Genomic DNA, 24,786 nt, shown 5'->3' on the forward strand with positions numbered 1-24,786 from the left:
AAGGGAGGGCAATCATAGTGCTGTTATGATTTATGGACACAGCTCTCAGCATGCTTAGCCAGCCTTCTATCTGGCTGTTTCTGAGCCTGTGGACTGTGACTCAAGAAGCACAGCCAGATAGAAGGCTGGCTAAGCATGCTGAGAGCTGTGTCCATAAATCATAACAGCACTATGAAAATTACTGTTTCTAGCTGCTGTTGTCCACAGTCCACAGCAGCTAGAAAACAGTAATCTTCATAGTCATGTTAAATGATCACTATAGTGTCAGGAAAACAAAGCGGTTTTCCTGACACTACAGTGCCCTGAGGATGCCCCCACCCTCAGGGTCCCCCTCCCGTGGTCCCCCTCCATGTTGCCAAGATAGACGCCAAATGAGGGGTAGTTGCAGGAACAAAATACTTTAATGGTATCGATAAAATATATATGTAATTAAGACACTGAGTGCAGTTCCATAAAAAGGCCCAGCAAAATCCTCAGCACCAGGCCCATGATGCTCTTAATCCGGCCCTGCTCGCGACGCAGTTTAGCGTTCGCTGAGGATTTTATGATACACTCGGCTTCTTTTCCCCCTGTTTGGAGGATTTATAGTATTACTTGTTTTAGGGGAGAACTTTTATTTAGTTAAACAGTTTTTTCCCCCTCTGGGGGCGGGGTCTTATTTTTGGGCCCAACCTCTTCCCTATTTAATGAAGCCAGCTTGGTCTCTGGCTGCACATGCTTCTCAAGCTAGCTCCCAGAGTCCCTATAAGTTGGTGTTTCTCCACTTATTGGTGCCTTATTCTTCTGGTCCTCATTTTCAGCTGCCGCCGGTCGGCCTCTTACCTTTTCTCCTTAACATTTATATGTAATTTACAAATGTTTTACTTGTCTTTTTTTCCCACAGTGATGTCTTCTCTGCAGTATTCGGAAGGCAGAAAAGCGAGTTCCAAAAGGAAGCATTTATCCTGCTCTTTTGGAGGATAGCTGTCCCTATTCCAGGTGTGACAGCTGCCGTCCGAGCGTCCAACCTTCGAGTGAACCTACGATGCAGGACATGTATCAATGGGTGAAGAGCTATGTGGATGGGTTCATCAAGGGAGTAGTAAGCCTGCTTGATGAAAGGCTTCCTGCTCAGACCCCTATGGAGTCCTCTGCTCCTGTGGAAAGATCTTCTGTGGTCTCCTTAGTTTCTTCCTCCTCGGATGAGGAGGAGCTTACTTTGTGTTTTTTTTCCTCCAGAAAAGACACAAAAGATACTCAAGTCCATCAGGTCGGGGGACCATGATGTTGACCCGGGGGAGCCCTCCGATCCCGCTAGTCGGGCACTTCATGTCTTTAAAGCGGATGAGACCCTCCTCTCTGTCATGCGTACAGAGTGGAAGAAACCTGAGAAAGGTCCAGTTCTAACCAAGAAATTTAGAACCATGTTCCCGATGGCTAAATCCTTGGTGGAATTGTGGGATTCCATTCCCAAGGTGGACATGGCTATTGCCAAGTTGTCCAGACGCACTCTGGTTCCAGCGGACGATGGGTATAGTCTGCAGGATCCCCATGACAGGAGAGCGGAGTGCACTCTGAGGAGAGGTTATATGGCAGCCACAGCTTCCGTTTGTTCAGCCTTTGCTGCTATCGAGGTCTCTACATTCCTCTGGACTCGCCTGACCAGATTCAGACAGACGTGGATCAGAAGGTGTCTTGTGACAACATTCTGGCTGCTTTCAAGACCATTAACCTGGCGACGGATTTCTTGTGTGATACTGCGCAGCTTCAGGTTCAAGGCACTCTCACGAAGGAGCCAAGGATAAAAGATCCACCTCCTGACTATGGGCCTCCTCGAGGCTCTTGGAGGACTCCCGTTACTCCTGCCGTCCTGCCAGAAAGTATCCCCATTCCTCTGTCTCATCTTCCCATCGGGGGTCGTCTCTCCCACTTCAAGGAGAATTGGATCAGAGAAGTTTTGGGATCCATGGGTCCTGAACATCATCTCCGAGGGGTATTTAATCAATCTTATCTCTCTTCCTCCGGACAGGTTCATCAAGACCAAGCTCTTTCAGGCTGCCAAGCAGTCGGTTCTGGAGGCTTACATTCAGGACTACATCTGCAAGGGGGCTCTGGAGGAGGTTCCAGCAGGGGAATGGGGCTTAGGGATCTGCTCACCAGTTTTTCTGGTTCCCAAGATGTCAGGAGATCTCCGGATGATTATCGATCTGAGGTATTTCAATCGATTATATAAGGAAGGTGAAGTTTCGTATGGAGACCATTATGTCAGTGGTTCACGTTCTCAATCCTGGAGACGTGATGGCAACCCTGGACCTCAAAGATGCATATCTGCACATCCTGATTCATCCTGCTTTCAGGAGATATCTCAGAATCGCGTTCCAGGTTTCAGTTTGTTGCCCTTCCTTTTGGCATTTCTTCTGCCCCTCCCACTTTTACCAAAGTGGTGGTGTCTGTGGTGGCAGCTTTAAGACTTCAAGGACTGACCATCATTCCTTAACTGGACAATTGGCTTTTAAAAGCCTCCTCTCTAGGTTGGATTATCAACTGGCAGAAGTCGAACGTGAGCCCGTCGACTTCAGTAAGATATCTAGGCTTCATAATCGACTCCATCGGGATGTCTCTCCAGTTGACTCCAGAAAGAAGATCCCGAATACAGAACATGGCAGAGTTCCTATCCGTTCCTCGGCGAGTCCCAATTCGGACCGTCCTGAAAATGTTGGGGCTCATGTCAGCATCTGCAGAAGCAGTCCCGTGGGCTCCATAGCACCTCCGCCCACTACAGTCGGAGGTCCTCTGCAAATGGAATGGCAGCCCCGCCGGGCTAAACTCCCTGTTCTCCCTGTCTTGGCGAACTCAGCATTCCCTCAGATGGTGGTTCCATCTTTTAGACGGGAAGTCTATGACCCAGCCAACCTGGATCATATTGACGACAGATGAGTCCCAAGTAGGCTGGGGTGCTCACCTAGACGACTCTCCAGTTCACGGAACCTGGTCTTCTCAGGAGCGGCTTCTCTCATCCAATCTCCGCGAGATTCGAGCTATCCGACTAGCCCTCCTTCACTTCCGGGGCAAAGCTGTGAAAGTCCAGTCAGACAATATGACTGCGGTACTTTACATCAACAAGCAGGGAGGCACAAGATCCCTTCCCATCCTATCGGAGATCGGGGTGATTCTGGATTGGGCAGAGTTGAACCTTTCCCACTTATCTGCGATCCACATTCAAGGCTCCCTCAATATGATAGCGGATTTGGCTGAACCGCGGTCTTCCAACAGTGGAGTGGTCTTTACATCCAGAAATATTCAAGCAGATAGTCCTCAAGTGGGGGATGCCAGAGATGGATCTTATGGCAACAAGGTTCAACGCCAAGGTGGAGAGGTTTTGCTCCCTTTACAGGGAGGACAACCCCCTGGCGATAGATGCTCTGTCAATATCCTGGAGGTTCAGACTGGCTTACATCTTCCCTCCGTTTTCCATGATTCCGAGGGTATTGATGAAAATTCGTCAGGATCAGGCTTCGGTGATAGCCATCATACCGTTTTAGCCGAAGAGATCCTGGTTTACCCAGCTCACCCAAAGGAGTCGAGGGCAATATTGGAGGCTCTGCCTTAGCAGACCCTGGTGTCGTGGGAGACCTCTGCTCAGATCTGCACAGGTTCAACCTGACAGCCTGGAGGTTGATCAATCCCTTCCCAGAATAGAAGGGCTTTCAGAGTCTGTCCTGAGAATGCTGTCTCATTCAAGAGCGGACTCCACCAAGAGAGCCTACTCACGGATTATGAGGATATTCTCATCCTGGTGTACCTCAAAGGAGGTGGCGTCTGCAGATCCGCCCCTCTCTGCCATCCTTCAGTTCCTGCAAGACAGCCTTGACAAGGGCCTTGCTCCATCTACCCTGAGGGTACAAGTTTCAGCTATCTCAGCTTGCCTCAACAGGTGAAGGAGAAAATGAAAAATATAGTATAATGCCGCCTGATTATACCAGACACTACATTCCTAAATCTTATGTGTGTGTACACATTTCTGAAGTGGGGGGTAGATCACTTGGGTGAGGGGCTATAGACTAGATGAAGTAAGCATGGGTAATGAGGAACAGATGTTGGCCAAGAAGAACACGAAGTAAGCACGCATTGTCCATATATGGAATGTCCAATGGGGTTGTAGAAAGAGTTTAACCTATCCAATGAGGATAAGGAGCTGAAAGATTAAAGCCTACAGTACTGAGACCCATTCCTCAATGGGATTTATCAGTAGTTTTCAGGGGGTTAGCATCTCCCCCCTTTGAGCCTTTGGAGGAGGTGGATTTCAAGTTTGTCACATGGAAACTTGTTTTTCTCCTTGCAGTGACTTCGGCCAAGAGGGTCTTTGAGCTTCAAGCTCTCTCAGCACACGAGCCCTATACCATCTTTTTGCAAGACCGGGTCCTTCTAAGATTTCTCCCGTACTTTAGGCCTAAAGTTCCTTCGTTCCAGAATATCAACCAGGTGATATCCCTCCTGGTTCTTTCTACACCTTCTACCTCCTCCGAGGAACCTGTTAGACATCTTCTGGACGTCTCGAGATACCTCAGGATCTATGTGGATAGATCAAAGGATTTCAGGGAAGATGAAAATCTTCTAATCCTGTTTGCCGGTAAGTTTAAAGGACGTAAAGCATCTAAACCATCCATCAGTCGTTGGATTAAGGAGGCTATTAGGGAATTTTTTGTTTCCCAATCTCTAGACCCTCCAGGGTTTGTGAAGGCCCATTCTACTAGGGCCGTAGATACTTCTTTTGCTGAGAGGAGTCTTCTTCCTCTCGACATGATTTGCAAGTCTCCCTCCTGGAGCTCTGAATCAACATTCATCTCCCATTATACAGGGTGGGCCATTTATATGGATACACCTTAATAAAATGGGAATGGTTGGTGATATTAACTTCCTGTCTGTGGCACATTAGTATATGTGAGGGGGGAAACTTTTCAAGATGGGTGGTGACCATGGCGGCCATTTTGAAGTCGGCCATTTTGAATCCAACTTTTGTTTTTTTAATAGGAAGAGGGTCATGTGACACATCAAACTTATTGGGAATTTCACAAGAAAAACAATGGTGTGCTTGGTTTTAACGTAACTTTATTCTTTCATGAGTTATTTACAAGTTTCTGACCACTTATAAAATGTGTTCAATGTGCTGCCCATTGTGTTGGATTGTCAATGCAACCCTCTTCTCCCACTCTTCACACACTGATAGCAACACGGCAGGAGAAATGCTAGCACAGGCTTCCAGTATCCGTAGTTTCAGGTTCTGCACATCTCGTATCTTCACAGCATAGACAATTGCCTTCAGATGACCCCAAAGATAAAAGTCTGAGGGGGTCAGATCGGGAGACCTTGGGGGCCATTCAACTGGCCCACGACGACCAATCCACTTTCCAGGAAACTGTTCATCTAGGAATGCTCGGACCTGACACCTATAATGTGGTGGTGCACCATCTTGCTGGAAAAACTCAGGGAACGTGCCAGCTTCAGTGCATAAAGAGGGAAACACATCATCATGTAGCAATTTCGCATATCCAGTGGCCTTGAGGTTTCCATTGATGAAGAATGGCCCCACTATCTTTGTACCCCATATACCACACCATACCATCAAACAGTCTTGGAGGGATCTATCCAATGTGGGTTAGTATCAGACCAATAGCGGTGGTTTTGTTTGTTAACTTCACCATTCACTTAAAAGTTTGCCTCATCACTGAACAAAATCTTCTGCGTAAACTGAGGGTCCTGTTCCAATTTTTGTTTTGCCCATTCTGCAAATTCAGTGCGCCGATCTGGGTCATCCTCGTTGAGATGCTGCAGTAGCTGGAGTTTGTAAGGGTGCCATTTGTGAGTAGCTAATATCCGCCGAAGGAATGTTCGACTAATGCCACACTCCAGTGACATGCGGCGAGTGCTACGCTGTGGGCTCTTGCTGAATGAAGCTAGGACAGCCACTGAACCAGTTTCACGAAACTTAAGCAAGCAGTTTGCTAACTGTAGCATGGGAGATGGGTGGTCTCGTAGGGTGTCTTGCATTGAAATCTGCTGCAATGACCCGGTTACTGCGTTCACCAGACATCAACACAATTTCTATCCGCTTCTCACGTGTTAACCTCGGCGACATGTCAATGGCTGTAAACAAAGATAAACTTGTAAATAACTCATGAAAGAATAAAGTTATGTTAAAACCAAGCACACCATTGTTTTTCTTGTGAAATTCCCAATAAATTTGATGTGTCACATGACCCTCTTCCTATTGAAAAAACTAAAGTTGGATTCAAAATGGCCGACTTCAAAATAGCCGCCGTGGTCACCACTGATCTTGAAAAGTTTCCCCCTTCACATATACTAATGTGCCACAAACAGGAAGTTAATATCACCAACCATTCCCATTTTATTAAGGTGTATCCATATAAATGGCCCACCCTGTAGATTGGAGGCCAGATTAGCTGAATACTCGTCCTTTGGGCAGACTATACTTGACTCTGCCAAGCATGAGGGTCCTACCTAGGAGTTCTTATTGCTATCTCCCCATCTGTGCTGCTGGTAGGACGTAAAGGAATCGTTAAAGAGGACCTTTCACTAGTGTACAAACTAAAAACTAACTATATCAGTGGGCAGAGCGGCGCCCAGGGGTCCCCCTGCACTTACTAGTATGTCTGGGCGCCGCTCCGTTCGCCCGGTATAGGCTCCGGTGTCTGCGCTCCCTCTGTTTTACTGGACTGATTTTTTGTATGAGGCGTGTCCCTTGCTGCAGCGCTGGCCAATCGCAGCGCACAGCTCATAGCCTGGCTAGTAAGTGCAGGGGTACCCTGGGCACCGCTCTGCCCACTGATATAGTTAGTTTTTAGTTTGTACACTAGTGAAAGGTCCTCTTTAATTTTTAACGATAATTTGTTTTCCCTTAGTCCTAACAGCAGCACACAAATATCCCACCCTAGTAAGGCTAGTTCTCTTCTTGCTATAACATAGTGGGGTGGGGGTGATTCCCTCCTTTATAGGGGATACTTAATTGTTTGATTGTTTTTATCACTTGGGCTCATTAAAAATTCTGCCGTTCCTACAAGTCCACGGGGGGTGGTTAACCCCATCTGTGCTGCTGTTAGGACTAAGGGAAAACAAATTATCGTTAATTAACGATTCTGATGCAATTAAGTGATAACCATCAAAAAATAACTGTCAAGCACACGGCATACACAGATTTATATGGAAATAAAACAATATTTTACTAATTTTACAGTGACATATCTCACTTTATGTGGTAATAGCTTTGGAATGCTTTTACTTATCCAAGCCATTCAGAGATTGTGTGTTTGTTTTCTCCTGACACATTGTACCTCATGATAGTCATAAATTTGAGTCACTATATTTTACCTTTTATTTATGAAAAAATCCCAAATTTACCAAAAATTTAAAAAATTAGCAATTTTCAAAATTTCAATTTCTCTGCTTTTAAAACAGAAAGTGATACCTCATAAATTACTTAACATTCCCCATATGTCTACTTTATGTTGGCATCATTTTGGAAATGTCATTTTATTTTTTTAGGACATTAGAAGGCTTAGAATTTTAGAAGCTCCCTTTTTAAGGACCAGTTCAAGTCTGAAGTCACTTTGTGGGACTTACATAGTGGATACCCCCATAAAGAACCCCATTGTAGAAACTACACCACTCAATTGATTTTACAAACTTTGTTAACCCTTTAGGTGTTCCACAATAATTAAAGGAAAATGGAGATCAAATTTTTTAATTTCACTATTTTGGCAGATTTTCCATTTTAATCAATTTTTTTCTTTAACACATCGAGGGTTAACAGCCAAACAAAACTCAATATTTATTACCCTGATTCTGCGGTTTACATAAACACCCCACGTGGTCGTAAACTGATGTAAGGGCACACAGCAGGGCACAGAAGAAAAGGAGCGCCACATGGTTTTTGGAGGGCAGATTTTGCTGAACTGGTTTTTAGATGCCATGTCCCATTTGAAGCCCCCCTGATGCACCCTTACAGTAGAAACTCCCAAAAAGTGACCCCATTTTGGAAACTAGGGGATAAGGTGCCAGTTTTATTTGTACTGTTTTTGGGTACATATGATTTTTTGATCATTCATTATAATACTTTATGGGGCAAGGTGACCAAAAAATTGGTTGTTTTGGCACAGTTTTTATTTATTTATTTTTACAGCGTTCACCTGAGGGGTTAGATCATGTGACATTTTTATAGAGCAGATCGTTACGGACGTGGCGATACCTAATATGTATACTTTTTCTTATTTATTTAAGTTTTACACAATAATAGCATTTTTGAAATCCTAAAAATGATGTTTTAATGTATAGAAGAAACGAGGGGGCACACACACCAGGGAAACACTAAAAGGATGAATAATTTGATGTTTAATAATTAATACTCTAAAAACAAACCCCTAAAATCACATAAAACGTACATCAAATAACTACAATAGCAGCCTATATCATGTACATATGACGCCACAAGTATGGTAACAACTGTGCAGTCGGTATGGTGGTAAGCCACTGTTATGGTTACAATATGTTGAAGTTCAATGTGTGACAGTTCATCCAAACAGTGTCCCAAATCCTACGGTGCTGCACAGTAGTAGTGGTACTATAGGAAGTCCTCAAAATAGCCCCAACAAATATATCAGATGGGGCAATGAAAATGACTGTATGTCAATGTCCGGTGTTTGAAAGTAAGTACAGAGATGCGTACGGCTGAAGCGCATAGGCACTAGCCTCCAGATTACTTACAGTGTCCAGCCGCTTCAGGTCTCCCGGTCTCACCCCTCCTTGCTGCCTAGCCGCAGCGCGATTTCCCAGGTGGCCGAGCACGGCCGTCTGTGGCGTCCCACGTGACCTGGTGCTCTGGGGTTCCGGGCAGACGCTTAGATGACGTCACTGCTTTGCGGCGGTAATTTTAAATCTGGATCTGGATCTCTTGCGCTTTCAATTTCTTGCGCTTTCAATTTGAAGTATAGTTTCTTCGTCCTTTGTCTTCTCTTTGAATCCACGCTCACTCTGTATGCCAGACGCGTTTCAGGGTCTTACGCCCCTTCCTCAGTGGCCACTGAGGAAGGGGCGTAAGACCCTGAAACGCGTCTGGCATACAGAGTGAGCGTGGATTCAAAGAGAAGACAAAGGACGAAGAAACTATACTTCAAATTGAAAGCGCAAGAAATTGAAAGCGCAAGAGATCCAGATCCAGATTTAAAATTACCGCCGCAAAGCAGTGACGTCATCTAAGCGTCTGCCCGGAACCCCAGAGCACCAGGTCACGTGGGACGCCACAGACGGCCGTGCTCGGCCACCTGGGAAATCGCGCTGCGGCTAGGCAGCAAGGAGGGGTGAGACCGGGAGACCTGAAGCGGCTGGACACTGTAAGTAATCTGGAGGCTAGTGCCTATGCGCTTCAGCCGTACGCATCTCTGTACTTACTTTCAAACACCGGACATTGACATACAGTCATTTTCATTGCCCCATCTGATATATTTGTTGGGGCTATTTTGAGGACTTCCTATAGTACCACTACTACTGTGCAGCACCGTAGGATTTGGGACACTGTTTGGATGAACTGTCACACATTGAACTTCAACATATTGTAACCATAACAGTGGCTTACCACCATACCGACTGCACAGTTGTTACCATACTTGTGGCGTCATATGTACATGATATAGGCTGCTATTGTAGTTATTTGATGTACGTTTTATGTGATTTTAGGGGTTTGTTTTTAGAGTATTAATTATTAAACATCAAATTATTCATCCATCTAGTGTTTCCCTGGTGTGTGTGCCCCCTCGTTTCTTCTATACATTTTTGCTTTCTTTGTGGTCCTGAGGGTAGGACTAGAGGGTGAGCACCTATCCATACGTGATAGGGGTGAGCCGCTGTATCCCAATTTACGATGTTTTAATGTGTCCATGTTCTCAGAGCTATAGTTTTTTTTATTTTTTGAGCGATTTTCTTATGTAGGGGCTCATTTTTTGCGGGACATACGCCTTTTTTATCACTTGTGTTGCACGTTTTGTGATGTAAGGTGACAAAAATGGCTTTTTTTGACACAGTTTTTATTTAATTGTTTTTACGGTGTTCACCCGAGGAGTTAGGTCATGTGATATTTTCATAGGGCTGGTTGTTACGGACGGGGCGATACCTAATATGTATACTTTTTTTCTTATTATTCACTTTAACACATTAATAGCATTTTTGAAAAAGAAAATGATGTTTTAATGTGTCCATGTTCTGAGAGCTATATTTTTTTTAGAGCAATTTTCTTATGTAGGGGCTTATTTTTTGCGGGATGAGGTGACTGTTTTATTGGTACCATTTTGTGGGACATACGCCTTTTTTTTCACTTGGTGTTGCACTTTTTGTGATGTAAGGTGACAAAAATTGCTTTTTTTTTACACAGCTTTTATATATTTATTTTTTATGGTGTTTATCGGACTGGGTCGATCATGTGATATATTTATAGAGCCGACCGTCACGGACGCGGCAATACCAAATATGTCTATTTTATTTATTTATTTCTATTTTTATTTATTTTTTTATTCCTTACTTGGGGAATTTTTTTTTTTTTTTACATGTGAAACCTTTTTTTTTTTTTTTTTTAACACTATATTTTTGTATTATTTATTTTGCACTTTGTGGCCCCCATAAGGTCATACAAAACCTCTGGGGGACATTTAACTTCACTATTGATTTCTCCAGTAACTGGGGCTGACATAGTAGCCCCAGTTACAGAGGAAATACACCCCCAGAGAGGCCGTACAGCAGTATACAGCGCTGTACAGCCTCAGTGCAGGGCTGACATAGGAGCCCCAGTTACAGGAGAAATACACCCCTAGAGAGGCCGTACAGCAGTATACTGCGTTGTACAGCCTCAGTGCAGGGCTGATTGAGGTCTGTAAAAGACCCGACATCTCCTGCACTCTCCGGCCCCCGGCGGTCACACGACCAGTGCTTCCTGACCGCTCCTTGGTGAGCGCTGTGTATACAGCCATCTAGAAGGCAGGGACACCTGGGAACTGTCCCTGCCTTCTCTCCGGGTTGCCCTGCTGTCACTGACACGGGCAACCCGATCTGCAGCTGCACAATTAGCGTGCAGCTGCGATCTCTGAATGGACGTTCAGAAACGTCCATTTAGAGATAGAGAACCACCTCCCGGGCGTTTATAGTCAACGGGCGGACGGGAGGTGGTAAATAGGTCTACTGCTTTTGTGAGTGTCATAAGGACTGCATTCAGTTCTGAAATTTGAGGCAACCAGTTTTTCCAGGGAGACTGGCCAAACAGCCTATCTTTGCACCCCAGCCTGAAGTGCTGGCATCTGTTATGACCTGAGCCTCTGGGATTCTGAGCCATTTTATGCCCTGGAGCAGCTTTTTCTCTTCCTTCCACCAGTCTAGATCTATTTTGACTGTTGATGGTACCTGTATCGTCCTGTCTAGGGACGTTTGCTTCCTGTCCCATTTTTTCAAGGTCCATGACTGCATGATTCTTGTATGGCCCCGACTCCATGGAACCGAGTTTATGCATGCGGTTAAGTTCCCCAACAGGCTCATTGTCCCCCGAATGGAACACCTGTGAGATTTTTGAAAGCGACTTATTTTGTTTTTGAGAGATCTTACTTTGTCCTGGGGTAGATAGGTTGTTTGGGATACAGAATCTAACTCTACGCCCAGGAACCTTATTTTTGTAGATGGGGTGAGTATTGATTTTTTCCGATTTATCACCCATCCAAAACCTGAAAGGGTACTTATAACTTCTTCTGTAGTCCTGAAGGTTTCTTCTTTTGAGTTGCCAATTATTAGGAAATTGTCTAGGGATGATATTGGTTCCCTTCCTGCGCAGAAAGGCGTTCATTTCCAGTTTGGTAAATGTGTTGTCTGTTTTTTTTTTTACTAGAAGGAGGCCGGAGTAGAATCCCTTTCCCTTTTCGGAGTCTGGCACCTTTATGACTACTGATCTGAGTAACTCCTGAGTACCTTGCCAAATTCTTTCCCTTATACTTCTGTTTTGGGTGGTAACGGAGAATTTTTATGGAGGTGCTGAAGAGAATTATATTCTGTATCCCTGAGCTATGATGTTTAATGCCCACGGATTTGACGTAACCTGATTCCACTGGGTTATAAAACACTTCAACCTCCTCCCACTTTGGCGTCATTGTTTATTGTTCTGTTTGTTTTGGGGATTAAGAATTAATCCTCTACCCCTTCCACCTTTTGGGTAGCTCCAGCGACCCGTTTTACCTCTACCCCTGTACGGCCTGGATTGTAAAGGGAATTGACGAAAGGGCCTTTTTTTTGTTTCTTTTTCCTCCGGAAACCCTTTTTTTTTTTTTATCAGCCGTTCTCCAGTATTTTATCTAACACTGGTCCAAAAACAAACTCCCGTGAGAAGGCGATAGAGCATAGTTTAGACTTAGAAACATAGAATGTGTCGGCAGATAAGAACCATTTGGCCCATCCAGTCTGCCCAATATACTGAATACTATGGATAGCCCCCGGCCCTATCTTATATGAAGGATGGCCTTATGCCTATCCCATGCATGCTTAAACCCCTTCACTGTATTTGCAGCTAAGGCACTTCACTTCTGCAGGAAGGCTATTCCATGCATCCACTACTCTCTCAGTAAAGTAATACTTCCTTATATTACTTTTAAACCTTTGCCCCTCTAATTTAAAACTGTGTCCTCTTGTGGTAGTTTTTCTTCTTTTAAATATGCTCTCCTCCTTTACCGAGTTGATTCCCTTTATGTATTTAAAAGTTTCTATCATATCCCCTCTGTCTCTTCTTTCTTCCAAGCTCTACATATTAAGGTCCTTTAACCTTTCCTGGTAAGTTTTATCCTGCAATCCATGTACTAGTTTAGTAGCTCTTCTCTGAACTCTCTCTAGAGTATCTATATCCTTCTGGAGATATGGCCTCCAGTACTGCGCACAATACTCCAAGTGAGGTCTCACCAGTGTTCTGTACAGCGGCATAAGCACTTCACTCTTTCTACTGCTTATACCTCTCCCTATACATCAAAGCATTCTGCTGGCATTTCGTGCTGCTCTATTACATTGTCTTCCCACCTTTAAGTCTTCTGAAATAATTACTCCTAAATCCCTTTCCTCAGATACTGAGGTCAGGACTGTGTCAAATATTCTATATTCTGCCCTTGGGTTTTTACGCCCCAGGTGCATTATCTTGCACTTATCCACATTAAATTTCAGTTGCCAGAGTTCTGACCATTCTTCTAGTTTTCCTAAATCCTTTTCCATTTGGCGTTTCCCTCCAGGAACATCAACCCTGTTACATATCTTTGTGTCATCAGCAAAAAGACAAACCTTACCAGCGAGGCCTTTTGCAATATCACTTATGAAGATATTAAACAAAATCGGTCCCAGTACAGATCCCTGTGGAACCCCACTGGTAACATTACCTTGTTTTGAATGTTCTCCATTGACTACAACCCTCTGCTGTCTGTCACTCAGCCACTGCCTAATCCACTCAACAATATGGGAGTCCATGCTCAATGACTGCAGTTTATTGATAAGTCTTCTATGTGGGACAGTGTCAAAAGCCTTACTAAAATCTAGATATGCGATGTCTACTGCACCTCCACCGTCTATTATTTTATTCACCCAGTCAAAAAAATCTATAAGATTTGTTTGACATGATCTCCCTGAAGTAAACCCATGTTGTTTTTCATCTTGCAATCCATGGGATTTTAGATGTTCCACAATCCTATCCTTTAATAGGGTTTCCATTAATTTGCCTACTATTGATGTCAGACTCACTGGTCTATAGTTGCTCGATTCCTCCCTACTACCTTTCTTGTGAATGGGCACGACATTTGCCAATTTCCAATCTTCCGGGACGACTCCTGTTACTAATGATTGGTTAAATAAATCTGTTAACGGTTTTGCCAGCTCACCACTAAGCTCTTTTAATAATTTTGGGTGTATCTCATCAGGCCCCTGTGACTTATCCGTCTTCACCTTAGACAGCAAACTTAGAACATCTTCCTCTGTAAAGATACATGCATCAAACGATTTAATAGTCATTCTTTCTAGTGGAGGTCCTTCTCCTTTTTCTTTTGTAAAAACTGAACAGAAGTATTCATTAAGGCAGTCGGCTAGCCCTTTATTCTCTTCTACATACCTTCCGTCCTTTGTTTTTAATTTAGTTATTCCTTGTTTTAATTTCCTTTTTTCATTTATATATCTGAAGAATGTCTTATCCCCTTTTTTCATAGACTGAGCTAGTTTTTCTTCTGCCTGCGCTTTAGAAGTTCTTATAACTTGCTTGGCCTCTCTCTGCCTAATCTTGTAGATTTCCTTATCTTCATTGCTCTGGGTTTTTTTATAATTACAAAATGCTAGCTTTTTATTTTTAATGATTTGGGCCACTTCTGCTGAGTACCACATTGGTCTCTTCCTTTTTTTGCTTTTACTGACGAGTCTAATGCAATTTTCTGTTGCCTTCAATAATGCACCTTTTAAGTAGTCCCATTTCTCCTGGACTCCATGTAATCCGTTCCAGTCTGATAAGGACTCATTTATGACTAATTTCATTTTTGAAAAGTCTGTTTTTCTAAAATCTAAAACTTTTGTTTTTGTGTGGTGGGACTCTTTCACAGTTCTTATATTAAACCACACTGACTGGTGATCACTAGTTCCCAAGGTTTCGCCTACAATGACATCATATACCGAATCCCAGTTTGTGAATACCAAATCCAAAATGGCCTCCCTCCGGGTTGGCTCCTCAACCACTTGTTGTAGAGATAACCCCAGTAGGGAATTTAGAATATCTGTACTCCTGGTAGAACTTGCTATTTTGGTTTTCCAGTTTATATCTGGAAGATTGAAATCTCCCATAATGATAACTTCTCCTTTCATTGTCATTTTAGCTATTTCTTCAACTAGTAGATCATCTAGTTCTTTAACTTGACCAGGTGGTCTATATACAGTCATGTGAAAAAATTAGGACACCCTTTGAAAGCATGTGGTTTTTTGTAACATTTTTAATAAATGGTTATTTCATCTCCGTTTCAACAATACAGAGAGATTAAAGTAATCCGACTAAACAAAGAAAACTGAAGAAAAGTCTTTTCAAGATCTTCTGTAAATGTCATTCTACAAAAATGCCTATTCTAATTGAGGAAAAAGATAGGACACCCTTGCCCCTAATAGCGAGTGTTACCTCCTTTGGCTGAAATAACTGCAGTGAGACGGTTCTTGTAGCCATCTACCAGTCTTCGACATCGGTCTGAGGAAATTTTACCCCACTCCTCAATGCAGAACTTTTTCAGCTGTGAGATGTTTGAGGGGTTTCTTGCACGTACAGCCCTTTTCAAGTCACCCCACAGCATCTCAATGGGATTCAAATCTGGACTTTGACTTGGCCATTCCAGGACTCTCCATTTCTTCTTTTTCAGCCAATCTTTGGTTGATTTACTAGTATGTTTTGGGTCATTGTCATGTTGCATGGTCCAGTTCCGCTTCAGCTTTAATTTTCTAACTGATGGTCTCACATGTTCTTCAAGCACCTTCTGATACACAGTAGAATTCATCGTGGATTCTATGATGGTGAGCTGACCAGGTCCTGCTGCAGCAAAGCAGCCCCAAACCATGACACTTCCACCTCCATGCTTCACAGTTGGTATGAGGTTCTTTTCTTGGAATGCTGTGTTTGGTTTACGCCAAACATGTCCTCTGCTGTTGTGTCCAAATAATTCAATTTTGGACTCATCTGTCCAAAGAACATCATTATTCCAGAAGTCCTGGTCTTTGTCAACTTTATCGCTGGCAAATGTCAGTCTGGCCTCGATGTTTCTCTTGGAAAGCAAAGGTTTCCTCCTTGCACACCTCCCATGCAAGTTAAACTTGTACAGTCTCTTTCTGATTGTAGAGGCATGTACTTCTACATCAACAGTAGCCAGAGCCTGCTGTAGTTCTCGAGATGACACTTTAGGGTTTTTGGATACCTCTTTTAGCATCTTGCGGTCTGCTCTTGGGGTGAACTTGCTGGGGCGACCAGTCCTGGGCATGTTGGCAGTTGTTTTGAAAGCCCTCCACTTGTAGACTATCTTCCGGACAGTGGAATGGCTGATTTCAAAATCTTTTGAGATCTTTTTAAATCCCTTCCCAGACTCATAGGCTGCTACAATCTTTTTTCTGAAGTCCTCTGACAGCTCTTTTGCTCTCACCATGGTGCTCACTCTCACTTCAACAGTCAGGAGCACACCAAACTAAATGTCTGAGGTTTAAATAGGGCAAGCCTCATTCAACATGCAGAGTAACGATCTACTAATTATGTGCACCTGGTGTGATATACCTGTGTGAGATCTGAGCCAATTTAAGAGGGAATACATGTGAGGGTGTCCTATCTTTTTCCTCAGTTAGAATAGGCATTTTTGTAGAATGACATTTACAGAAGATCTTGAAAAGACTTTTCTTCAGTTTTCTTTGTTTAGTTGGATTACTTTAATCTCTCTGTATTGTTGAAACGGAGATGAAATAACCATTTATTAAAAATGTTACAAAAAACCACATGCTTTCAAAGGGTGTCCTAATTTTTTCACATGACTGTATCACACCTACACGAGTTACTGCATGGTTAGCAAACTGCAACGTAACTCGTGTAGGTGTGATATATAGACCACCTGGTCAAGTTAAAGAACTAGATGATCTACTAGTTGAAGAAATAGCTAAAATGACAATGAAAGGAGAAGTTATCATTATGGGAGATTTCAATCTTCCAGATATAAACTGGAAAACCAAAATAGCAAGTTCTACCAGGAGTACAGATATTCTAAATTCCCTACTTGGAGGTTTTATCACCTGACCATGCCTTCATCCATAAATACGGCATACATATTAGGACATCCCCAGACATAATCCACAACTCCCTCCTCCATCAGCCCTCAGCCCAAACTCTATGGGCCGTCAGACAAATAATCCCCAGTCCGGGGCGGGCGCGTCGCTGTACACAGCAGCTGTCACTTTACGTAAGACTGTGGGTGGGATGACCAAGATGGTGTGTGTGCTGGAGCCTCCGCTCCGGATGAGCGTGCTGTCTGAGTATGTCAACAGGGTCAGGCTGCACCAAGGTCAGGCAGTGTGGGGTGTACAGTATTTTGGGCAAGGGCCTTTGTGCACCTGGGGAGCCCAGTTACCCTGGCATTTAGCAAGAAGCCCCTTCATATTAGACAGCTGCCAGTACTACATCTCCCAGCGAGTTATGTGCACTACTTTCCACATTGGGTCACCTGATTGATTGCCCTTCTGTGTGTGGCAGGCGTGCCACCTACTTATGGTGCCCTAGTGTGCAAAACTTTTTTTATTCAAGACTTTGGGGCAGTGTTGCCGGATGAAGGCTGCGCCATATTATTTCCCTGTTTTTCATATGTAGGTGTCAGGCAATGTGAGCTCCCACGTGGCAGATATCGCTTTTATCATGGTGCACACGTCTGTCAGCGCCACCGTGTCTTATGTTACTAGAAGGCACTTATTGGGGATCTGTGAATGACACGTTACAGCCAGCCAATCACTAATGCCAGTAACCAACATGGCTACAGCATTACAGTGAGTGCCAGTACTGCTACACGTTTATTGGCTGCGTAGCAGCCAAACGTGTGGGAAAGAAACTCAAGCATCGTGCTCGAGAACACGCGGTGTTTGGCTGTACGCGATGGTCGAGCATGCTCGCCCAACACTGCTGCTTACATGTAGTCTTGTTCTCAATCCGGTACATTCTGCGTCGAAAAACTGGATTATCCCCTTATTAAATAGTCTTTGGGGGCTGCACCTTGTACTGGCCTGTATTTTCCACAAGTAGTGGCAATGAAACCCAGTTCATTGTCACAATATGTACAGGCCCTACAGGTACAATTAAATAAGGTACATAAACAGGCATTTGCATCTATTCCGGATACTCTTGAAGGGAGTCGCTCATTAGAACCAGGAGACTGGGTGTTCCTGGGGAAACATGTCAGTAAAAAGGCCAAGAAACCACTTCAAAACTTGAAACTAAACTCAGAATCCGAAGTTTGCTTTGCGAAATGAGCAGATAGAGCACCAGGAGGTGGGGGCTGAATCCTTTGAGCACCCGCCCCCCCTCCACTGACAGGGCAGAGCGGTGTCCTAGCATCTACATATCATATACACTATGTACTATAGCTTCACCACACAGATCTGCTCAGAAAGATAATCTACATATCACTGCTTTATTCACAGACAATATATGATTATACAGACACCAGAGATGTGTTAAAGAAATTGAAATTTTGAAAATTGTGAATTTCAGTATTTTTTTTTTTAACTATATCAACTCCAATTTCCCACCATCATGAAGTACAATGTGCCACGAGAAAACCTCAGAACGGTTTGAATAAGTAAAAGCATTCCAAAGTTTTTACCACAAAGTGATGTGTCAGATTTAAAAAATTTGGCCTGGTCCATAAGAGGAAAAACAGCTGTGTCCTGAAGGGGTTGATCTCACTTCACCCAATCCCCCCCATGGTGCTGCTCCTTCTCTTCTGACACAGTCCCTGGGACTGGTACACGCCAATTCGCTCATCACTTGTACAGTCAGTGGCTCTGTAGTTTGCAGACCACAATACAGACACAGTTGTGGGCACAAGTCAACCTTTCGCTCCTACCCCAATAGCCGGCAGGGGATAAAGGGAATTGTAGTTTTGCAAAAGCTGAAGAGTCAGTGGTTGGATAACATTGCTTTAAAGCAAGTTTTTCACCTACAGCAGGGGTCAGCAACCTCCACCTGTTCGAAACTGCAACTCCCAGAATCCTCCTTTCACTTCTATGCGAGTTACAATAACAGACAAAAAAGTGTGCATGCTGGGAGTTGTAGTTTCACAGCAGCTGGAGAGCCAAAGGTTGCTGATCTCTGACCTACAGGAAGAGGTGGTAAGGCTTGGCTTCTGTCCAGTATTTTAGTAAGGCCTCATGCACACGACCGGTGTGTTTTGCAGTGTTCCTTAATTTGCAGAATGGCGGACAGCCATTAATATAACTACCTATCCTTGTCTGCAAAACACACAATAGGACAGGTTATATTTTTGTGCAGACCACAGAACAGAGCAACGGATGCGGAAAGCACACGGAGTGCTGTCCGCATCTTCTGCAGCCCCACTGAAGTGAATGGGTCCGCACCCGAGCTGCAAATACTGCGACTCTGATGCGGACCAAAACAACGGTCGTGTGCATGAGGCCTAAGGCTGAGTGGCAGTACATTCCATAGCCACGGGCAGGAGCCCCTCAAAGCATGGCTGCTGCATGGTGGGAATTACTTGGTGCCATTACCAACTATTGCTCAGCCACATTAAAGGGGTCCTCTCACCTCAGCAGATGGCCGTTATATAGAGGAAGTTAATACCAGGCACTTACTAATGTGCAGTGATTCTCCATGTTGCCTCCTGTGCTGGCTGGGGTCATGTTTCTATCACATTATATACTGCTAGTTTCCATGGTTAAGACCACCTTTCAATCTAGCAGCGGTGGCCGTGCGTGCACACTATAGGAAAAAGAGCCAGGAATGTGGAAGTGCATAGGCCGATGCTTTTTCCTATAGTGTCCAAGGACGACCACCACTGCTGGATTATAGGGTGGTTGTAACCATGGAAATGAGCAGTGCATAATGTGATAGAAAAATGAAACCAGCCAGCTGAGGAGCAAACATGGAGAATCACAATCCATTAGTAAGTACCTGGTAGTTACTGCAGCTACATGATAAACGCCAACTGCTGAAGTGAGATGACCCCTTTACGACAAGTTCCACCATCCCCTCGCAGCAGCTGCTCTAGTCTCCAGCGACCGCATTAACCCCCGGGTCAGACCTGCGCAATAAACATCTTTGCTAAAGTGATTTTCTGGAATTTTCTTTATTATGTACAGAACAGAAGGGACACGCCCAGTACATTTAACCCAGTTTTGTGGCCAGTTCCTTGGCCTTTGCTTTTTCGAGCTTGGCGATTCTGGCCACAGATTTTGGGCCCAAAATTCCTCCTCCCCAGTGACGTCGGATCTGTGAGGGAAAAAAAATACAACAGTTACAGAAAAGCAATGGCAATAAACAGCAGACGAGGTACAGGAAGCACAGAGTTCACGATGCCTCTCCTTACAAGACACAAGGCTGGGACTTAAAGGGCGTCACACCCCCCCAGATGGTTTTCTTGGGGCATCACAGCAAAGCTTCACACAGATTGTAAAGTGACTGGGGTTTCCACAGAGCTCATCACCCCGACTATGGAGTCTCACTTTCTTAGGCCTCTTTCACACTTGCGTTGTTGGGATCCGGCATGCACTTCCGTTGCCGGAGGTGCCTGCCGGATCCGGAAAAACGCAAGTGTACTGAAAGCATTTGAAGACGGAACCGTCTTCCAAATGCTTTCAGTGTTACTATGGCACCCAGGACGCTATTAAAGTCCTGGTTGCCATAGTAGGAGCGGGGGAGAGGTATACTTACAGTCCGTGCGGCTCCCGGGGCGCTCCAGAATGACGTCAGAGCGCCCCATGCGCATGGATGACGTGATCACATGATCCATGCGCTTGGGGCGCCCTGACGTCACTCTGGAGCGCCCGGGGAGCCGCACGGACGGTAAGTACACTGCTCCCCCGCTCCCCACTACACTTACCATGGCTGTCAGGACTTTAGCGTCCCGGCAGCCATGGTAACCACTCTGAAAAAGCTAAATGTCGGCTCCGGCAATGCGCCGAAACGACGTTTAGCTTAAGGCCGGATCCGGATCAATGCCTTCCAATGGGCATTGATCCCGGATCCGGCCTTGCGGCAAGTGTTCCGGATTTTTGGCCGGAGCAAAAAGCGCAGCATGCTGCGGTATTTTCTCCGGCCAACAAACGTTCCGTTCCGGAACTGAAGACATCCTGATGCATCCTGAACGGATTACTCTCCATTCAGAATGCATTAGGATAATCCTGATCAGGATTCTTCCGGCATAGAGCCCCGACGACGGAACTCTATGCCGGAAGACAAGAACGCAGGTGTGAAAGAGCCCTTACACATCGCTCCTCCCAAAAGGAGCCGAGTTTTCGGCTAAATCCCCTTTAATGTGGAAGTCTACAAGCAAAGGCCTAGAATATTAAAGGGGTTCTTCACTGATTATCAGTGGGGGGGGGTCACACACCCAGGACCCCGCAGGCCACGACTACTATCCCTGGCCTGGGCGAGTGTTCACTTGAATGAAACTTAGCCCTGCCCAGGGATAGTCGTCATGACGTCACTGGGCCTGCAGGGTCCCAGGTGTCAGACCCCCACCAATCAGATGCTGCTCTATCCAGTACATAGACTAAGCTCTTGTGAGCAGGGCCTCACTCCTAGTCTTTCAGTTGTATTTTAGCCAGTTATGTGGAGTCTTGTTTTGTAAGACGTTGCGAAATATGGTGGCGCTATATAAATTACCTGCAGAGCCCCTTTAAAGACCTCTCCTCAGGAGCAGTGACCAATATCTGATGGCAGGTGTCTGACAACTAACCATCAGCAGCTGAAGAGGCCTTCGTGTATCAGCGAGTACTACAGCCCATGTGACAAAGGCCCCGGAAAGGTTGCTGGGAGTCAGACTCCTGCCAGATAGTGACCCATCCTGAGGAGAGATCAATATTCTACTACAAGCAAACCCCTTTTAAAAGGGACCCTGATCCCTGTACTGTGGCACCCTTGCCGACAGCCACTCTGCAGTGCATACCGGCGCAGTGAGGGAGACTAGTCCGATGAGGCTCGCTGTCCCCACCCTCCAGACAAGGACTTCCTCATAGGAAAGAACCCTGACGATCATTGTCTGAAGGCAGGGAGGGTGGGGGAAAGAGCCTCATCTTCCTTGCAGCGCACTGCAGGGTTCAGCATGTCCACAGTGCAGGCGGCAGGTTCCCTTTAACAGACTCTGGGGTGCAGTCGCTGGTGGACACCTCAGGATATACAGTGGTGGGTGTTGTGAAGGCTCTCGGGGAGACGTGTGCAACCCAGAAACACTCAACCAATTCCAAAAAGCATGCCTATTCAGGGACAAGTCAAGTCGTAGAAGCAGTGGTCCTCTTACCTCATCGTGTCTGTCATTGTAGTTGGTCTTCACGGCCTCCACCAGTTTGGAGAGAGCTCCCTTATCCTCCCTGCAGAAGGAAAAAAAGGCTCAGTTCTAAGTCCAGACAGGAGCCAGTGGTCTACTAGCCAGCAGAGGCTTCACAGCTCAGGGTTAAAAAGCTCTGAGAACCACACGGTGATGTTCAGGTGAAGAAATTCAGACATCATTGCTGAGAAGCCACAAGGTCAGAGTGGAAACCGGTCATGAACTTACGGGTTTACTTGTGTGAAAGCAATGCTGGTGCAGGTCTTCCTATGGACAAGGCGGCCCAGTCTGGCCTTGCCCTTGACGATGCAGTAGGGAACACCCATCTTGCGGCACAGAGCAGGCAGGAACACAACCAGCTGCAAGACAAGCACCATGAGGGCCTGGGCCTACAGAACAAGTCTCTGAGAGCAGACTTGGGAATTGCTCAGGGTTAAAAAGCTCAGATTTAATCTTCACAGTGTCTCAGGTGAAAAAACTGATTTCATCATAGCAATTAACAGACACCCCCTTCCCCCCAGTCTGAGTAGACCATCAGAAGCAACCCCCCCCCCCCATTTACACCCCAAATCTAACCAGCCCTTTATTCATCTAAACTTTTACCTCTCCGCCTCCCCCCCAGACAATGCACCGAGCAGGACATCACCTCAATAGGATCCACATCATGGGAAATGACAACCAGCTGGGCCTTCTTGTTCTCCACTAGGGTGGTCACTGTGTTCACACCTGAAAGAGAAAGTGGTCAGCTCTCCTCGTCGCTGGCAGGACCTCGGCCGTGGACAGCACCATTGCTCAGGGTTAAAAAGCTCAAGTTTTGTTCCACACAAATCAGCTTCAGGTGAAGAAATTCATACATCATTGCAATCTGCAGCCAATCCCCCCCCCCCCCCAGGCCCCCACACATACCTGATCTGATGACCGGGGGTCTCTTTGTTGGGACGTCTCCTTTGCCAGCAGCCTTCTGCTCAGCCCGGGCCAGCAGCCTTTTCTTTTTCTCTTGCTTGGTCTCTGGGCGATATTTGTGGGCCAGTTTGAAGAGCTGGGTGGCTGCCAGGAGAAAGCTCAGTTAGTGGGGGAGGCGAGGGTGAGAGATCGGAGGGGCGCGCAGACATTGTGCATCAGAGATCTTGGTGGAAGAGTGTAATCACAGCTTCTCAGATAGCAAATATGAGACATCATGTGCACAGAGCCCCCCCCCCCCCCCCAGCATTACTGGCCCCTAAACCAGGCGGCCCACCGCACCTTCCAGAAAGCCACCAGCCCCCCAGCCTGGACACATGCCCCAGATACTGGAGCCCAGGAGAATCACCGCCTACATTCCCATCAACCCAGCAGCTGAAGATTCTTACAGAAGAGCAGCATCCTGTACTGAAGACCCCCTGACCACTGCTAGCCGATGAAGGTGGGGACTGCACCATTAATCCTTGCTCGCTCACCCGTCTGCCGGTCCAGAGCCTGGGTGAACTGGTTGATTGCTGGAGGCACCTTGAGTCGTTTGTACAGAATGGATCTCTGGCGCTGAAGTCGGATGTAGCGTGGCCATTTAACAAAGCGGGTAAGATCCCTCTTAGGCTGTATGTCCTGCCCTGGAGTAGGAAGAGAAGGGTTAAAATGACCACAGTAGCTGGTTCTCTTCTCACAGCCAACTGCAGGTGGCACCACTCACCAATGCCAAAGTTCTTTGGCCTCTTCTCAAACAGCGGGTTCACCACTTTCTTCACCTCAGCCTTCTTTACGACGGCAGGGGCCGGAGCCACCTTCTTCCCCTTCGCCTTCTTTCCTTTAGGCTGTGGAGACATTTACATGAACATACGTGACCACATGACCACAACCATGAGCTGCATCCGACACGACTCGGGGGGCGGCACAGACGAGCATCAGCGATCTTGGTGGAAAAGTCAAATCATTAACTCAGATAGCAAATATTGTGTCATCATCTGCTCGTCTGCCAGCGACCCCCAAGTCACAGATCAGCAAGGAAGTACCCCACAATCCCACCACTCCCGAGGAGCAGAGCTCCCACCACTCCCGAGGAGCAGAGCTCCCACCACTCCCGAGGAGCAGAGCTCCCACCACTCCCGAGGAGCAGAGCTCCCACCACTCCCGAGGAGCAGAGCTCCCACCACTCCCGAGGAGCCCGAGACCCGCAGAGCTACCACCTAAAACCCACCAGTCAGACATCCCACCCGGCGCCCTCAGCCCGCAGATAGCAGCCGGATGAGATGCATTCCCGGGGCGCAGACGCTCCAACAGCCGAGGGTCCACAGAGGACTACAGACCAGGGAGCCGAGAACTAGGAGCGGGGAGCCAAGCAGCAGCGTCTCCGGAGTTCGCCCCGAGAGCAGGCGGCCTCAGAAGGACCCGCGGCCGGAGGATGGCGCCGGATTCTACAAGCGGCGGCCAAGACTGCTACTCACCATGGTGGACGGGGGTAGAGAAAGGAAGAAGGAAGCATTGTGGGTAATATTTGTATTAACTCCGAAATATCGCGACACCTGGCGTCATGAAACGGGATTTGAGGCTGAGGATCCAATATGAGTGAATTCTGAACATCGCCCCCTGGAGGCTCAGAGCGCACCGATACTAACCCTACACTCTTCACAAATATCGGCCCTCATGGTCACGTGGCCGTCCTGTAGATGATAGACGTTTCTTGTGACCAATCACACAGTAGCAGGGACTTTGTTGTAGC

General features: G+C 46.0%; 1 protein-coding gene and 5 non-coding genes across 7 annotated transcripts; all 6 read right to left on the reverse strand.

Annotated features, from left to right (window-relative positions):
- Nucleotides 1-19,876: 19,876 nt before the first annotated feature.
- RPL7A (ribosomal protein L7a) lies at nucleotides 19,877-24,634 on the reverse strand. Of its 2 annotated transcripts, XM_040405251.1 has the most exons (8): nucleotides 24,512-24,634; nucleotides 23,761-23,881; nucleotides 23,531-23,680; nucleotides 23,001-23,141; nucleotides 22,741-22,820; nucleotides 22,323-22,453; nucleotides 22,068-22,137; nucleotides 19,877-20,038 (listed from the first exon to the last, which is right to left on the reverse strand). In XM_040405251.1, exons 1-8 carry the CDS (start codon nucleotides 24,512-24,514, stop codon nucleotides 19,934-19,936), a joined length of 801 nt encoding a protein of 266 aa, XP_040261185.1. In that variant the 5' UTR covers nucleotides 24,515-24,634; the 3' UTR covers nucleotides 19,877-19,933. The 2 variants fall into 2 exon arrangements, with proteins under 2 accessions (XP_040261185.1, XP_040261184.1); XM_040405250.1 differs by lacking the exon at nucleotides 24,512-24,634 and having other exon boundaries at nucleotides 23,761-23,908.
- Nucleotides 22,210-22,281, reverse strand: LOC120978317. The gene has a single exon (XR_005774067.1). It is a non-coding gene; the product is annotated as a small nucleolar RNA SNORD36 (small nucleolar RNA).
- On the reverse strand, nucleotides 22,517-22,590 carry LOC120978316. The gene has a single exon (XR_005774066.1). It is a non-coding gene; the product is annotated as a small nucleolar RNA SNORD36 (small nucleolar RNA).
- LOC120978315 lies at nucleotides 22,882-22,958 on the reverse strand. The gene has a single exon (XR_005774065.1). It is a non-coding gene; the product is annotated as a small nucleolar RNA SNORD36 (small nucleolar RNA).
- LOC120978319 lies at nucleotides 23,209-23,278 on the reverse strand. The gene has a single exon (XR_005774069.1). It is a non-coding gene; the product is annotated as a small nucleolar RNA SNORD24 (small nucleolar RNA).
- LOC120978318 lies at nucleotides 23,968-24,036 on the reverse strand. Its single transcript, XR_005774068.1, has one exon. It is a non-coding gene; the product is annotated as a small nucleolar RNA SNORD24 (small nucleolar RNA).
- Nucleotides 24,635-24,786: the final 152 nt, after the last annotated feature.

Source organism: Bufo bufo, chromosome 8 (assembly GCF_905171765.1).
Source record: "Bufo bufo chromosome 8, aBufBuf1.1, whole genome shotgun sequence".
Lineage (NCBI taxonomy): Eukaryota > Metazoa > Chordata > Amphibia > Anura > Bufonidae > Bufo > Bufo bufo.

What these genes read in the sequence shown, in the direction of transcription:
- RPL7A (XM_040405250.1), bottom strand. Translation starts at nt 23,893, where the DNA reads ATGTCTCCACAGCCTAAAGGAAAGAAGGCGAAGGGGAAGAAGGTGGCT. An exon ending in ACCCCCGGTCATCAGATCAG is followed by an intron (nt 22,821 to 23,000) that starts GTATGTGTGGGG and finishes TTTCTCTTTCAG; the next exon opens with GTGTGAACACAGTGACCACC. An exon ending in ACAATGACAGACACGATGAG is followed by an intron (nt 20,039 to 22,067) that starts GTAAGAGGACCA and finishes TTTCCCTCACAG; the next exon opens with ATCCGACGTCACTGGGGAGG.